General features: G+C 39.4%; 1 protein-coding gene across 2 annotated transcripts; it reads right to left on the bottom strand.

The window, feature by feature from the left end:
• Window positions 1-905: 905 nt before the first annotated feature.
• On the bottom strand, window positions 906-17,332 carry lap3 (leucine aminopeptidase 3). 2 transcript variants are annotated; one of them, XM_017709436.2, is made up of 14 exons: window positions 17,102-17,332; window positions 16,862-16,977; window positions 14,747-14,801; window positions 12,043-12,148; window positions 10,335-10,494; window positions 9,681-9,845; window positions 7,551-7,709; window positions 6,633-6,757; window positions 5,454-5,542; window positions 5,253-5,355; window positions 4,978-5,057; window positions 4,109-4,221; window positions 2,965-3,152; window positions 906-1,952 (listed from the first exon to the last, which is right to left on the bottom strand). In XM_017709436.2, the coding sequence occupies exons 1-13, from the start codon at window positions 17,186-17,188 to the stop codon at window positions 2,966-2,968; spliced, it is 1,545 nt and encodes a 514-aa protein (XP_017564925.1). In that variant the 5' UTR covers window positions 17,189-17,332; the 3' UTR covers window positions 906-1,952; window position 2,965. The 2 variants fall into 2 exon arrangements, with proteins under 2 accessions (XP_017564925.1, XP_017564924.1); XM_017709435.2 differs by having other exon boundaries at window positions 2,922-3,152.
• Between the last annotated feature and the right edge of the window lie 79 nt (window positions 17,333-17,411).

Consider the following 17,411-nt stretch of genomic DNA (forward strand, 5'->3'; position numbering starts at 1 on the left):
AACAGGCTGTTTTGGGAGAACAGTGTCCATGAATAGCCTGGGCAGTAAATGATACGTTTTGAAACTTTAACAATGTTTACATGCTACTTCAAACTCCTTTATTATTTAAAACAAAAAAAATATATATGTGTTTCCATTCTACGCACTTTTTAAACAGTTTAAATATTGCAGCACTGGGGCAGGGCTATCCAACACAAGACAAGCTCTTCTTAGTCACTTTTTAGGTATGTGAGAAACATGAATCCCTATCAACTTAATCAGAGAACATGCACTCCTGAAAAGATGTGTGGGTGTTTGTAAGCGAGAGAAATGCTGAAGTTAAAATCACGGCATGTACGCATCTCCCTGCTGTGAGGCTTAAAATCCGTGAGCCGTTGGAGCAGTCGTCCTAGTCTCTGCCACTGCTTTGCCACAGATTAACAGTTTATTGCACAAATTCCCCATCAGCTTACAAAGTGACCTGCCAGACCACCGTCTCTAAACACACACACACACACACACACACACACACACACACACACACACACACACACACACACACACACACAGCACCTGCAAGGCATCTGAGACTTTTTCATGCACATAACATATTCTCAGTATATGCATGTGCTCAGCTGATTCCACTCAGTAAGCTGTCAGATTCAGCACTGTTGTTGGGCTGCCATCTAGTGCTTACAGAGAGATTCTCAACTGGTGCCAGCTTCAGGTAAACTACAGAGTCGTACGCAAAAGCTTGAACATCACTGGTAATAAGTTTTGTTGATTTCCTACTGAAAATAACATGTCCTCTACAGAGAGGGCACTTAAATATGGCTTTTCCAGCAAATTTTAGTGCACAATTTTTGCTTATTTGCTGAGTTTAATACATTGAAAAATAAAATAAATAAATAAATAGATAAAAACTGTTTTTAAAGGCAACATTGTTTTATTTTCCCCCATTATGCTAAATTCAACAAATACAGCGTTCGCTGCAGTGTGTACATATATTGACTTCAACAGAACATGTCAATTGACCAGAAGCTGTATGTCTGTATGTAAACTACTGTTGATAAGTTCTTTTGGCCTCATTCACCACAATATCTTCTGAAGTTGTTTCTCTTAAATTCGTTCTTGAGAAAGGTCCTCAGTGAAAGTCTACGTCAGATTCATCTCGTGTGTAGATTCTGTTTTAAATATTTTAAAAGATGCACAAAGTGGAAATATGCAGCTTGAATCCATCAGAAATGACATCATCTAGATCCAAAGGCTTTTCTAAATGGTATGTTCCCTCTTTCTTACTTTGTGCTCTTTTTGACTATTTCATAGTACTTACAGGAGTGAAAGTCAAGATCAAGTGCCAAATGCTTCTAGGGAGTTACATGTGTTTACAGTATTCAATCTGAGTTCTGACATTTCTACTTTACTGCAACGTTTACTCCTAACATTTAGCTGGGGCCTGTGTAGGTGTTTTCTTAGGACCTTTCGCAAGAACAAATCTAAGAAGATATTGGTGAATGAGGCTCATTTTCCTTTCATAAAGACACTCACCTTTATTCATAAGTATAAAACTGTTATTTCTAGGTTATTTCATAGTAAGCAAAACAATTGCTATAGATCATAAATGCTGTTTTATATTCAAATACTGGCTCTTTAAAATCATATGAAATTATTCATGTGTGTCCATGTCATATAAAAAGTTCAACATAAGCCGGAACATTTTAGGCCATGTTATTTGACACAGGTAATACATTTATTTTAGAAATGTACATAGGAACTGATATGAAGTGCATCTTTGCTATAATACCAAGGAACAAATATTATATTCTTATTTCACAGTTTGGTTTTTAATTTTGTAAGGATTTTTCTTTTTTTTTTGGTGTTACAAAAATCGAATGACAGCAGCATTTTTACCATGAGACCTGGCTCACATTGTAAAGTCGTTGTCAAAAACCGAACTAGATCAACTGGAAAACCTGAAAAGGAAAAGAAAAAAAAAAGTCACAGGCCAGCAACACAGTTTAAAATGGTTTACAATGGTATAGTGCAGTGAATATTATAAATACAGATAACAGGTGAGAACCAAAAACATGAATAATAACTTTCACCATGGAGAATGTTAGGAAATTTTTTTAATACTAGAATTAACAGTACACACGGTTCTGTGCAGAGCAGAGACCACCCTTTATTCATATCATTTCCAGTCAAAATTTTGTTAAGTACAAGTTAAACGTTCAAGAGATATTTCCGAGGAGATTAAATGGAAGATGTTTAAAGCTTTCGTCTATGAGAGAAAATCAACCTGCATTCTTCAGATCTGTCCATCCTTCCACTGTGAGAAGACGCCTCAGCGCTGTGGGTCGGAAAGGATGTGAAGCTGTCAAGAAACCATTACTGAGAAAAGATACTTGACAAAAAAGAACATCTGCGAATTTAATAAAGAAGAGGAGTTCTCAGAACAGTCCAGACCCGAACATCACTAAATGTGCTTAGGATTACTTGGATTTTTTTAAGATGTAGAAATTGCACGTAACTTCTAAGACTGAACTTTGGAGATGTGGAAAAATATTCCTGCAGTTTTCTTTCACTGTAAAGAAGAGGTGTACACACCTAAATCTTATAAAAGCTGAAAAATACTAAAAATTCTAAATAAAAAAAAATACTAAAATTAAATTCAGACTGGAAATTATATGAACGAAGGGTGGTCCCTGAATTTTGCACAGTACACATGACTGTCTAAATCTGTGACAATAGTTGTGTCCGACTAATACTGAACTCATCTTTCTTCAAAACAATCCTTAGTCTTGATAAACATTATCATGGTGTCCAACCCTCTGGTTGATGAAATTACGCTTAACATTATTGGCTTTGTTTAATGTAATGACCGGAACATTCATCATTAACCCTGTGACACAGGTTTTCATAGTCAGAGAAATTCCAATCACCTTCTTCTGTGCTCTTGAGTGGTCAAAGTCATGCATGGGTCACCTTAAGGCTCAGTGGCCAAGACAGCTGCAAACTCAACGAGTGTCCGGGTGGGTCGCCCAGACATTCCCTTCCGCAGGTACGGAACCTCGTCCTTATTGGTCATTACGCCAGCAATATCTAGATGAGCCCAGTGGTTGGCTGTGACAAACTCTCGCAGGAATGCCGCAGCTGTACAGGCTCCACCCGAGCTGTTGGGAGTAATAAACAAACGAGCGCTGTGACTGGGGTGCACCGGTACCGTTTTGTTCTGATCAAATATGAGTACACATTTCTTGTTTTGTTTTTTTTAGACCAGTGACAGCAGGAGTTACACAGAGGCTAATGCATACGAAGAGCTCACTTGTTGGATTTTACATCTTGTTGGAGTCTTTTGATTGGCTGGTTGAGTTCAATATCCTCTAAAGCCAGAAGAACATTGTGATTTTAGAAACCTTGTTCTTTGATAACTCTCACAGCATGCTGATTATTTATATGCAGACAAAAAATACTGTATTAATTTTTATACCAATTCTTTTCAGTCAGACAAAGTAAAGCTGGCATATATGGAATTTGGTAGCAGATGTCAGCCTTTTTTGTCTCCACGTTTTGCTAGCCTACTTGTGTCCAAATGTACTGGGGAAGTGGTTGTGTGCACTTTTTAAAAATTGAAGCGTTCAATTCTGGCTTGAGTTGGTCATCCTTAGATTACTTTGTCAGGTTTCACATATCAGACAAAACAGCTTTGTGTCTTGGGAAAAACACCATTATAGCTAAGTTCTCACACAACTGGACATCAGCTGAAACAACTTCAAACAAAAAGGCAACAAGCTAAGTGGCCAGAGACAACATGGCCTTGGATGGTGAAGTTTTCCCCCATCTAAGCAATGAGAGCCACCAGATTTTCCAACTATAGTCAGAGGTTTTTCTTGCAAGACTACAGCAATGCTAACTAGACAGCTAACTCATTTCACCCACTACATACATGAAACTTTCATGTGTCTTCGTGCAGTGCACTGCAGTAGCACATATGTGTATGTGATGCATGTTTATATGTAAGTTAATTCATTAAAGAGCATGTGTGATTGCACTAACTGTATGCTCTCAATACTGCCAACCTCTTGTCATTGTGAGTGTGCTCCTGTGCTGTATATGAATGTACATTTACCGGCTATATTTGCCAATGTTGTTCAGGTCTGCCAGAGCACTTTCTGTGACTTGTTTGGTGTAGTGCTGGAATAGTGGCATCCTCCACACTCTGTCACCTGTAATGACACTTGCCTGCGAATACATACACATACAACAGAACATCTGAATCCAAAATCTAGAATCTATGTAAAAGAGTCATAAAAATAGATATATTACCAACAGGCTACTTAATGTACACAATAAGGCAAAACGTACATGGATCCCCTCTCCTAATTTTTGAATTACACTGCGAGCATGTGTATAAAATCAAGCAAACAGCCATATAATCTTTATAGAGAAAGACTGGCAGTAGAATGAAGAGCTCAGTGACTTTAAATCTGGAACTGTTATTGGATGCTACATTAAATCTGCTTCATCAACTGTAAGTGCTGTTATTGTTAAGATAAAGCATCGAGGAGCAACAGCAGCTCACTATCTTGCAGTCTGATGGACGAATATGGGTTTGGTGGATGCCTCAGTTTGAGGAAGGCTGTTCACAAAGTTAGGTCCATAAAGACATGGTTTGATGAGTTTGGTGTGGAGACATAGTGAAAAGCCCTGACCTCAACGCCACTGCAATGAAATGGAACGTCTATTGAGAGTCACGCCTCCTTGTCCAACATCACTGCCTGACCTTTGACTGAATGGGCACAATTTCCCCCACACACACTCAACAAAAATCTTGTGGAAAGCCTTTCCAGAAAAGTGGAGCCTATTATAGCAGCAACTCTGTATTAATGCCCATGGTTTGGAATGGGATGTCCAAGAAGCTCATATTATAGATGTGACAGTCAAGCATCCACAAACCTCTAGTCATATAGTGTATATGTCTGATTCTTATGATTTTACCTTATGGAGCTGTTCCCAAAGCCAGTTAGAGTTAGTGAAAACACCCGCAGCAGCAGAACCCAAGGCTACATCCATAGCACCTGCCAGATGACAAAAAGATTATGGATATTTGGGGAAGCCTATAGCAGAAACTATAGCATGATTAATTACACTTTTTATACATTTAGATTGTCAATAAAAATATCCTTAAGTAGTTGGACGGGTCTGAGAGAGCGAAATGTAAATATACTTTTGCATGTGCGTTTGTGAGACTGAGAGAAAATGTGATTATGTACCTGTAAGTGTTGCAGCATTGACTACCGCTCTAGGATTGAAGCTATGAGCATAGCACAAAGCGTCAGCCAAAATAAGACGACCCTCAGCATCAGTGTTATCAACCTATCAGACCAAAGCAGAGCACACATGTTTAAATTATTTTAATAAAATTGTTCTGTATTTGCAGACATCAATGGTCAGTCTATAGCACGTGGAAATACCTGAATGGTTTTGCCGTTCTTGGCACGCACCACATCTCCGGGTTTGTTAGCTTTCCCACTAGGCATGTTCTCACAGAGGGGTGCCAAGCCTGAGCCCAAAGAAAAGCAAGCAACAAGGCTTTTATTAGTGCCGTGTATAGCAACAGGTAACAGTTTCATTATTAAGCACTAAACTCTGAAAAACTTCCTGTAAAGACCTTCTGCCTTCAAAAATGACAAAACAAACTGTTTATTGGGGCAGTTGTGGGCTGGAGGTTAGGAAGGCTGGTTAGGAAACCAGCTCTGTGACTGGAAGGTTGCCAGTTCGATCCCCTTGGCTGACAGTCCATGACTGAGGTGTCCTTGAGCAAGACACCTAACCCCCAATTGCTCCCCGGGCGCCGTGGATAGGGCTGCCCACTGCTCCGGGTAAGTGTGCTCAATGCCCCTTAGTGTGTGTGTGTGTGTGTGTGTGTGTGTGGTATTTCACTTCACGGATGGGTTAAATGGGTTAAAAGGTTGCTGGTTCGATCCCCTTGGCTGAGAGTCCATGACTGAAGTGCCCATGAGCAAGGCACCTAACCCCCGGGCACTCCCCTGCCCACCGCTCCGGGCAAGTGTGCTCACTGCCCCCTAGTGTGTGTGTTCACTAGTGTGCATGTATGTGGGTGTTTCACTGAATGGATGGGTTAAATGCACAGGTCTAATTTCACAGTGTGCAAACACAGTGACAAATGTAAATTCTATTCTATTCTAAATACAGAGTAGAGCCATCCTAGTATACTATTCAAAATACATGCTTTTTTGTGTTTCATTTTATGGGGTAATTCAATGTGTAATTGTCCTTTTAACTATTTCTAACCCTTGTAGTTCTCATCCAATGGTTTATCAATGTTAGATTAAACTGAATGATCAAATTAAATGTTAAATTAATTGTCTGTGATGAAATTTAACAAATCTATGTGAAGGCTGGAGTAAAGAAATCTGGAACCAAACTTTGTTTTTCAAACTAAATAGCAAGTTTTTTTGGCTGTACCTATGTTTATTTGCCTTTATTCTGATTATTTATGGCGTTTCTATGGTTTAAATCAGACTTATTGGCAAGATAAATGGTTTTAAACAATGTGATTAGCTATCCACTTTGCACCGTATTGCATTGATGTAGCAAGGTAAGGTGAATATCAAGTAAAAAAGGCAGACCTATAATGTTGATTGGCAGTTTCAGAGCAGCTGCGGTGACAATAGCAGAACACACAGTAGCAGCTCCACCCATATCCGCCCTCATGGCATCCATTCCAGATGAGGGTTTGAGTGAGATTCCACCACTGAGGGAAACATTCAAAAACACTTTACTTGTAAAAGTATAATAAACAAACCAAATGTAGCAGTGACATAGAAGGTACATGAGACCTGGACGATGGAGAGATGTAATCTGATATTGCCGATGATGGACAAGTAAGCCGAGGGTGATTCATTTACTGTTACACAGTTTGTAAATATGCTGCAAAATTGAGGTTCATGTCTAAGAAGTGTGCACCCAATAGTCAAGTTTGTTTTCTGTTTGAGAGAAAGTAGTAGACAGAGAGAGAAAAGAAGTTATAGAGAAGAAGCAGCAAGAAGTTGCCCATTTGTTCCCTCTGCCACACACTGTGATGCTGGCTTTCCTGCACCGCTCTTTACTTTCTACTTATTTAACGTAAAGCAAAGTTTAGCCGGAGTGCAGGGAACTGTCGTGCTTTATAACTTCATCTTGCATCAATGTGAACCGGGAGAGAAATGTGAAAATTCAAACAAGAAGCTAATGTCAAGCTGACTTAAGCCTCGTAAAAACAAAGCAAATGCTTGGCAGAAAGGTTTCCTGCCAGAGATGCAAGAAAAGTGATTATAGTTGAGCCCGAGCTTAAAGCAGAGCAAAGTAAGTCTGCGTTTTGTTTTTATTATATTTCTTAGCCTATACTAGTACATTAACACATACAGAGACAAATTTGTCTTTAAGATGTTAAAATGGACATAAAATGTTGTCGCTCGCAAGGTGGCTTGATTTTTGTTGAAAAGGACAAAATGGCTTTTCTTTGCATTAGGGTTGCTGACTCCTGGTATAGATGTTAAAAATGTTACCTGTCAAAAGTGATTCCTTTGCCGACTAGCACTAGAGGAGCTTGGCTGGAGTCTGGGCTTCCAGTGTAATGAAGTTCCAGAAAGACGGGGGGCTCTTCTGAGCCTTTGGACACACTGAGATAGGCCCCCATTTGCTCGCTCTCTATCCATGACTGGGGTCTGAGAATGACAAAGTATGAACAGTACGGTTACAGTAACATCAAAAGCTTTTGTGAGGCATTGTATCTGTTAGTCAACCATCTCAAAAATCTGTGACATGGTCTGATTTTAATCCTCCCTAATGGATATACAGTATGTGGCTCCCAACTTGCACACACTATATATGCATGTACATGACACATTGTTTGTTACTCACTACAATGCTATTTCCAGTATTTAAATGATCCCTTTGGACATTTTCAAGAAATTAAGGCAAAACAGTCCCCAAAGAAACCATATTTTATCATGATCAACATATAAAAACTTAGAACACAAGAACACACCTGTTGCTTCACTGGTGGCTTTGGACAGTAAATAAAATGTCTATATTTATGTTGTAAACACTGTGAGCTGGTACGTTTCTCTCCAAGGAACCATTTCCCATGAAACTCCTCTGAAACAATTAACACAGGAGCAGAACAGTGGGTTCTTGTCTGGGAACAAATGCAAATTGTGGAAGCCCCCTAATTGTGCTGTCTTTTAGAAGAATAAGTGTTTAAAAGAACAATAACAAAGTCATCACTGCTACACAGTCAATTTGATGTGAAGGTTCCCCTGCATTAAAAAAACCAAAAAAACAACAACAACAAAAAAACTTTGTGTGAAGAAAACATGATGGTTTATTGGGTGTTTAAAAATAAGACCCCTACCCCCAAAGCCCACCATGACTGACTCAAGAGCAGTGGTTTTTCCATTTTCTCAGTTTTTTTTTAATCATGACTACAAATATGAGTTTCTTAAATTTTTGAAACTTTGTTTAATTAGACTGTTACTGTTTAACCTCTTATTCTCCAGGGTATATTTTGGTCTGTCTATCTGAATTTAGGTGACCAAATCATAAGGCAAATTATTCAGTAACTGCATGAAACAAATGTACATTTTTTTTTTTTTGTAAAAGCTCCCCTCAAATTAACAGAACATGTGTTTGATGATCACACACATGTTGCTATGCTGACAATTTACTGGTGAAAGCCAAAAATCTTAGACGCTCTTTGTATTATTGTATAAAAATAATTTTTACAGAGCAGATTGCTGAAGAGACACCATCTGTTTATAGTTTATAGCCCGGATTTGTGGATAAATGGGTCGACTTTCAGTACACAAAAAAAACTTCAGTTCAGCTTCTTTTATTATAAGGGTTTAAAATTACATTACTCATCTATTTGACTGGAAAGAAGACAGTTACAGCTCTCATATAACAGCCACCTTTCAAAAGTAGCTTATGAAATATGAAAGTTATGAAGAATATGATGTGCTGATGAAGACATATGATGAAGTGCGTTTTTGGGACCACCGGCGGTCTCAAGGAGTTGAAGAGGTTAAACATTTGCTTGTGCCAGACTTTATTCTTACATAGTCTGCTGGTTGTAGATTCATTTTTTCTGCCTTGATCATGCCTTATTTTATAAAGAGCTCAGATTTATTTGGCACCCAAAGGACATCATTCCAGAAGAGGGGAGTGAGATACGGTTCATGATGAACTTCTTGTGCTTCTAGGACAGGATGGATGAGACAAGTAGGCTATAAGCATACCAGCTACTTTAAGATAATTTTGAATGGCATAACATGCACACAATACATAAACTCAAATATATGGTAAAGTACCATAGACAGATAAATGACATATGATACACAGATACAGCAAAAACAAACAAACAAAAAAACAGTAATAATCGCTGGGAAAAAATATATGAGAACAATAACAGTCTGCAAACAAATGATACTGTGCATCTAAAATTACGAGCTACTCATGTGGAGTAACTGAACATGTTGCATGCAACTTTCATTGGTTTCGAATTGCTTTATGTAACTATCAAATTATGTTGCAAACTCCTCACAGCCTGCAACTAGCTGCCTGAAACTTTCACAATATAAAGCCAGCCTAAGGGAAAGGAGAGAGAAATCTGTATTTCAGTGAGAGCAAATCACTACCTTTTATGAATGATCACTCTGTCTGAGAAGGGTGACAGCTTCTGCTCTATGGCTTCTGCAAAAACTGTCGGTGTAATGTAATTAGCTGGGGCCTCCATCAATCTTCTGGCCAGGTTCTGTCCTTCTGCATACAGAACGCCCTTCTCCCACGCTGCTGTATCTGCACTGAATAGTTAAGAAAGACACTCCTATGAATTATATGTATCAATATATATATATATATATATATATATATATATATATATATATATATCAATTACAGGAATTTGCAAAAGTTTGGTTGCCCTTGGTCAAATTACATATTTTGTTGATTTTCTAACTAAAATAAGTGAACAAATCATCTACAGAGAACTACTCTAATCTACTGCCATCCATTTGCTGAATTTAACATATTGGAAAGAGGGAAAACACAAAATGTGGCCTGGGTAAATGCCATATTTTATGTTGTATGTTTTACTTTTTCTAATATATTACACTCAGCAAATAAATGAGAACCTGTACTCTAAACATTGCAGGACATCACCTTATTCAAGTTGTGTTTGATGTGTTAACTTATTTTCACATAGAAAATCAACATCACATGCAATTTGACTAGGGACATTCAACCTTTTGCATGACACTATACATTCATTATACAGAAATCATTCTCAGTACCTGCCGTGCAGCTGTGGCGTGACAGGGAACTTCTTCTTGCTCTTGAGCTCATCATACTCAAACAAGCCGAGCAAAGCGCCCTCTGCTGCTGACTGACCGTCACCGCAGGGGTCAACCTCCACCTGAGGGATCTCCAGGTCCTGAAGCTGCCTGCAACCCGCTGCCATGCAGATGAGCGGTTATAAAAATACACGTTTTTGTAATGAGGTTTTGTAATGTTCGGCTTCTCAAACACAGAGGTCAGCATTCCTTTTCCTGGGATGCTGAGCTCTGCCAGAAAATGCCTACAACTCTAACCTAACGCACTTGTACGTATAAGAAGCTTACTGGCAGTTTTAGGAGCTGAAGCAGTTGTTTCTACATAGGACTGACAGAAAATCTTGAACAACATGGCACTCCAGAACTATTTCTTACAACACTCAAAAATAAACAAACAAATGTTGCTCTAGCAGGGCACCATTGTATATCTTGTCTTAAAGGCCTCATATAATTGAAAATGAATTAGCTACATGTAGTATGCAAATCAAAAGTACAAATGTCTGCATTTAAATAGACAACCTTTTTTCCGCTGTTCTTTCATGTCGCACAAAAGTATACAAAAATTTCATAAATTGAGCTGCAGACACAAACCACGCAACCACTATTTGCTTTCTGATTGAGTACATCTAACCCAGATCTACACTATATATCCAAAAGTATTCACTCACCCATCCAAATCATTGAATTCAGGTGTTCCAACCACTTCCATGACCACTACAGGTGTATAAAACCAAGCACCTAGGCCTGCAGACTGCTTCTACAAACATCAGTTAAAGAATGGGTCGCTCTCAGGAGCTCAGTGAATTCCAGCATGGTACCGTGATCGGACGCCACCTGTGCAAGTCCAGTTGTGAAATTTCCTCACTACTCCACAGTCAGCTGTCAGTAGTATTATAACAAAGTGGAAGTGGCTGGGAACGACAGCAACTCAGCCACGAAGTGGTAGGTCATGTAAAATGAGCGGGGTCAGCGGCTGCTGAGGCGCATAGTGTGCAGTGGTAGGCAACTTTCTGTAGAGTCAATCACTACAGACGTCCAAACTTTATGTGGCTTTCAAATTAGCTCAAGAACAGCGTAGAGAGACATGGATGAGCGAGTTTGGTGTGGAAGAACTTGACTGGCCTACACAGAGTCCTGACCTCAACCTGACAGAACACCTTTGGGATGATTTAGACCAGAAACTGCGAGCCAGGTCTTCACGTCCATCATCAGTGTCTGACCTCTCAAATGCGCTTCTGGAACAATGGTCAAAAATTCCCATAAACACGCTCCTAAACCTTGTGGAAAGCCTTCCCAGAAGAGTGGAAGCTGTTATAGCTGCAAAGGGTGGGCCAACATCATATTAAACCCTATGGATTAAGAATGGGGTGTCACTCAAGTTCATATGCGTGTGAAGGCAGACAAGTGAATACTTTTGGCAATATAGTGTATTTATTCCACAGCAACAACTGCTGCGCAAAATCTTACCATAATATTACTGAGCTTAACATGTTTAGATGCTGTAGGCCTTATGGAATTTCTGTAGCTTGCACCCTTGTACTGAAAAGGCAAGCCCTGAGCAAAGTACTAGTAATATTAATGTTTTGTCCATGTAATTCAGCCCTAATAGAAGGACAGTGAAATTGACAGATATACCTGTGCAAAGAGGGGAGACTTGAGATGCACATACCTGACACAGCTGCCCGGATATTCTCTTTGCAGTTATCCCAGTTCTCCTTCCCACACACGCCGACTCCTTTCTTACCAAGACCCACTACTGCTACACTAGCAAAGTCCTGCGTGAAAACAAATGACAAATAGATAAACAGATGAGAAAAGCTTCCACAATGGCTCTTCTACCTTTTGAACATCATTATTTAAACATAACAGTCATGTCATTGCTGTCCAACAAAAAACAAGTATCTCCAAAATAGTAACTTTACATGTGAGGGCAAAAACCTTTCTTTACTTTCAATGTATGCTAATGGAAAAAGTTTTAATTCTAAACAATTTTGAAGCATTTCTATTGGTCCAATCATCACAATGTAAAGGACAACTGCTGAGCTAAAATGATACAGCAAAGTAAAAATCACAAAAAATGGAGATACGTGGTTTTCATTGGACAGTGAACAGAAAACGTGTCATACCTTCGCACTGGTCACAAGGTACGCTTTATTTTTGTCCAATATATTAACTAGGTTAACTATTTTAAATCGTTGAAGCAGTACAGAAGGCAGGCAAGCAGGATCTTCTATGGTAAGTACTTACTGTTTTATTACACATCAGTTTTGTCTCGCTTTTACAAGGTTCAAATTTAATGAGGTGTTAAGTTTCTGACACTCACTGTATCTTTGATTCACACCCTGACAAATCATTTCAGGGGTCCTAAAGGATCCATGCTTATTTGTTATTTTGTAACAGTAAACTAATGAAATAAAATGGTCATAAAGAGCTGACCTCCTATCAATAGTTACTATGCAGTTTATGCAGCCTGTGCACACTGACTGTTGTTTACAGACGGTCTAGAATTAGTCTAAATTTAGCAGACAATCAAGACACTATGAAACCTATGGTGGGATAAATTATATGCATGGCTGTTCATGAATTTGTCAGAAATTTGGCAAAGATAAATGTTATTTTTCTATTTGCATCCAATAGTGCCACACACTGACCTTTTTCTGGCCCATGACTGTGTAAAATCTGAATATATCCCCAACACATAAACAGTGGGGAAAGTAAGTATTTAACACTGAACTTTTTTTTTTTATTACCAACTAACTGAACCAGAGTTCTCTTGGCAGCAAACAGACGCTTTAATACTTGTCAAAACTGACCAAACTAAGGGAAATGTTTGACTGGTCTGCACCAAATGAGGTGGGCAGGAAAGCATCAATACTCAGAAAAGCGTATGGCAACATTATTTGTCACCATATCACATTGTCCATCCTTTATACACAAATTCCTCACTTTTAAAAGCATGAAATATCAGTAGCAATTGATAAAGTTATTCTAAAAGAGAATGCTATCAAATAGCCTTGATCACTTTTCCAGCCCTCTAAACAGACATTCAGAACAAAAAAAAAAAACATTATTTGCTATACTTCTAAAGATATCAGTTTTTTTTGTTTTTTAAATCTCCCAGAGTGCCTTTGGACCGTTACAGCTGCTGGGGCACAGCTATATCTACAGTGCACAGCATGACCAACTAGCTCAACAAGCGCAGGTCATTAAGCCTTACAACTTCATGAGGATCTACGCTGTGGAGTTAAGACACATTTTTACTCAGAGTCAGTCAATCTGCAAACTTGCATGAAAAAGTCTGAGAAATATTACAAAAGTACAATTATTTTTCATTCAGCTGAGCTCAAAACTGCACTGTTTTATTCTCCTCCTGCAGCTGCAGTCACGTCTCTTCAATCACTGTCAAAAATGACATGGTTTTCGGGGGTTTTGGTCCAGGAAGCCTGTTTCTGTCACTTGAAAAGAAAAAAAGGCCACGTAGTATGTCATATCAACGAAAGCGCTTCTAATAATTATAAGACGCCAAGTCATTATTACTCTACGCTAGATCCTAATTATGAAAAAGTACTGACATCCCAAGTCACAATTATAAGATATTAAGTCAGAATTATAAGACTCAATGTCATAATCACAAGAAAGTAAGTCATAATTATGAGATACTAGGTGAACTAAGTAATTATTCAATTGTAAACCAAAAAGACATCATCAAGTTCAACGTGAGTTTATAAATCATAATACATTGTCATTATTATAACACAATACATCATACGTGATGAATTAGCTGCATATGAATCAATAAGTTGTAATTATAGGACAGTAAACCAGAATTACAACATAAGTCATAATTAAGAGATAGTAGGTTGTAATTATGGGACAGGACCTTTATTAAAAGTTTAAATTCAAGCAAGTCTTCTGATATACTAAGACGTAGTTATGAAATATTAAGTAGTTACTGTGAGATACTGAGTTATAATATATAGTTAGAATACACTTATTACTATGGCTTATTACTATGGCTTAATTTTTTCAGTGGTGGAGATGGACGTACACAGTCAAGCAAGGCAACGGGAGTGTTGCTCATTTTGTTTGAAACACACCCAAAAGCATTACTGATACAGTTCTATCTCACTTTTTTTCCTTCTGAGGTGGTTTTGATGGAAAACTAGCGATGATACAAATCAGTGAGACAATCTCGAACGTTACAATTCTTCTAAAACTTAGTGTAACAAATAACTAAAACTTGGTGTAACAAACAGTTTGAAACACATTTTATTAGCAATTCGTCAATTTGTGCCTTTAATGCTGAATCAGGTGTGGCTGACCGCCATATGACATTAGGCAAATAACAAAAACAGTGATCACTGTATTCTTACCTGATGTAAGCCATAGAATACTCTGCTCTTCCCAAGTTTCAGCGGCGGTCCGGATCTACAGGAAGATATGAGAATCATGAGCAGGCTGCTGGGCCCACACAAGAAAGGCTGTATAAGATTGTTACACATATTTTTAAGAGGGTTTTGGATTAAACAGTGGTTGTGTCCCAGCAAAATATCTGACCAATAAACCACACCTGTAATTTGGTGCACTGTAGCAGTCGCCATGCAAAACCAACTGAACCAAATAAGCCAGATACCTTAAGCCCACATCAACCCTGTCCATCGCGAAACAGGCTGAGGGACATATTACTGGACCACTCTCATTTTTGGGCCTAAGTTACCTGACTAATTGGGAAATCCTGCTTCATGAAATACTCCCAGGTATGAAAACAACAAAGTACAGAAAAATCTTTAAACATTAGCCCCAGCCATCACTTAACAGCACTCAATCATGTTTTACAGAGGACTTCCACCAACTTCAAGATGTCTGCATATGTCAATTATCCATCCATCCATCCATTTTCTAAGCCGCTTCTCCGTCAGGGTCGCGGGGGGATGCCGGAGCATATGTCAATTATTGAGATGGAAATTGTGTTTCACCACAACTCACACTTTACAGAGGATGTGATGTCTTAATACAGCCACAGCACAAATACTGCAATTTTTGTTTACTATCAAAAAACAACAGCGAACCTACAAGTGTCTTCTGAGTTTTTACTGATGGACTGATGATGGCAAAATAATGGTAAATCAGAAAAAGGTTTTCTTGGAGCACTGCTTTGCTTCGTAGCGCCCTGCATGTACCTCTCCGCCTGTGAATGGAGTGTGCTTGAAGCCGTCTTGTGTAACTTCTTTCTGTGAGAAAACTTTCAGAGGCATTAAATACTTCAAATGTCTGGTTCCCATCACCAACACTGTGAACAATCCTGACTTTATAGTTATATATACTTTATATATCAAACTCTATAACTCTAAAACTCTATAAGTGTGGTGCAAAACTCAACACCTAACTGTTCATATGTGTACTGATAACTGTGTGCAATAACTGAGAGGTACAATAATTTTGAACTGCTTTATACAAGATCACCGCCACTTTACTGTATTCATAAGAACTTAAATCTTGTGTACATATTGCAAATTTCTCTTTATATTTGTTTTAAATTATTACAGTGTTTACTCTTTTACATAAATGGATGCAACTGTAACAACTGCAGGATTCTGATTCTGACTTCGTTCATATTGCGGTGACTTGGTTCTGCAGAAAAAAAAAAAAAAATCAGAACTCTCTCTTTCACCCAGGAGTGTTTCAGCACAGACTGCTTTTTGAAAGAGGCCCAACACAGGGTGGCCGGTCAGAACAGAACCCATTTACATAGGTAACATACACTTTATTAGGTACACCTGTTCAGTTGCTTGTTAACACAAATAGCTAATCAGCCAATCACACGGCCTCAACTCAGTGCATTTAGGCATGTAGAGGAGGTCAAGACAACTTGCTGAAGTGCAGACCGAGCATCAGAACGGGGAAGAAAGGGGATTTAAAGGACTTTGAACGTGGCGTGGTTGTTGGTGCCAGTCGGGCTGGTCTGAGTATTTAAGAAACTGCTGATCTACTGGGATTTTCACACACAACCATCTCTAGGGTTTACAGAGAACGGTCCAAAAAGAGGAAATATCCAGTGAGCGGTCAGTTGTGTGGATGAAAACGCCTTGTTGATGTGAGAGGTCAGAGGAGAATCGGCAGAGTGGTTTGAGATGATAGAAAGGCAACAGTAACTCAAATAACCAACCAGAATCTCTGAGGAACGTTTCCAACAACTTGTTGAAAGTGTGCCACGAAGAATTAAGACAGTCCTGAAATCAAAAGGGGGTCCAACCTTTTACCAGCAAGAGTGTAAGTCTTAACGGGACCCTGCAGCCAGACTGGCACAGAGCCCTTTTCTCATGATGAACAGAAGGCATGAAAAGTTCTGCAACGCTGCAAGGCAACAGGGACAAACACAGAGAGCCTGGAACATGAACTAGGACTGTTCTGGCACAAAAAAAAGGGAAATGAGGGAGAAAAAGAAAGGAAAATAAATGATGAAGGATCTTGAAGTTGCAGCTACTCACAGTGACAGCAATTCCCTGAGCTTGCCTGAGACGGAACTGTCAAACGACGCCGCTGCTTCGGTGAAAAGGACGCCGTCGTCATCTTTCTCCTTCTCATACACACCGAGCACCAAACCCTGGAGCAAACACAGACATGCAGGCGCGGTGAAGAAGCGTCCGTCCAGCGTCCCTGTCAGTCAGTAACCGCAGACAGTGAGCGCCAGTCGGGCCTCCTCGGGTAACTGACGCTGCTGAACTTACTTTTCTCCTGGATGCAGAGAACAGGCGGCGGTTTAGTCCCCGGACTCCGGAGACCAGTGCTTTTCTAGAGATATGGTGTAGAATCATTTTGTGTGAAGCGTGGCCGTCCGCTCGAACTCCGCCGCGCGCGCCTCCTCGAGCCGCACGAGAAGAAAAAAGTTCCAGTGGATAAAAGGCGCCGTCGCGTCTAGCACGTCACTAACAAGCGACTTGCCCTTTCCATCCGCTGATCTGGGCAGAGCCGATTTAAGGGGAGCGCGTTTTCACGGCTCTCCTCGAAGTGACCCACCGACGCTTCCCAACACTTAAA

This window comes from Pygocentrus nattereri, chromosome 22 (genome assembly GCF_015220715.1).
Source record: "Pygocentrus nattereri isolate fPygNat1 chromosome 22, fPygNat1.pri, whole genome shotgun sequence".
NCBI classification, from domain to species: domain Eukaryota; kingdom Metazoa; phylum Chordata; class Actinopteri; order Characiformes; family Serrasalmidae; genus Pygocentrus; species Pygocentrus nattereri.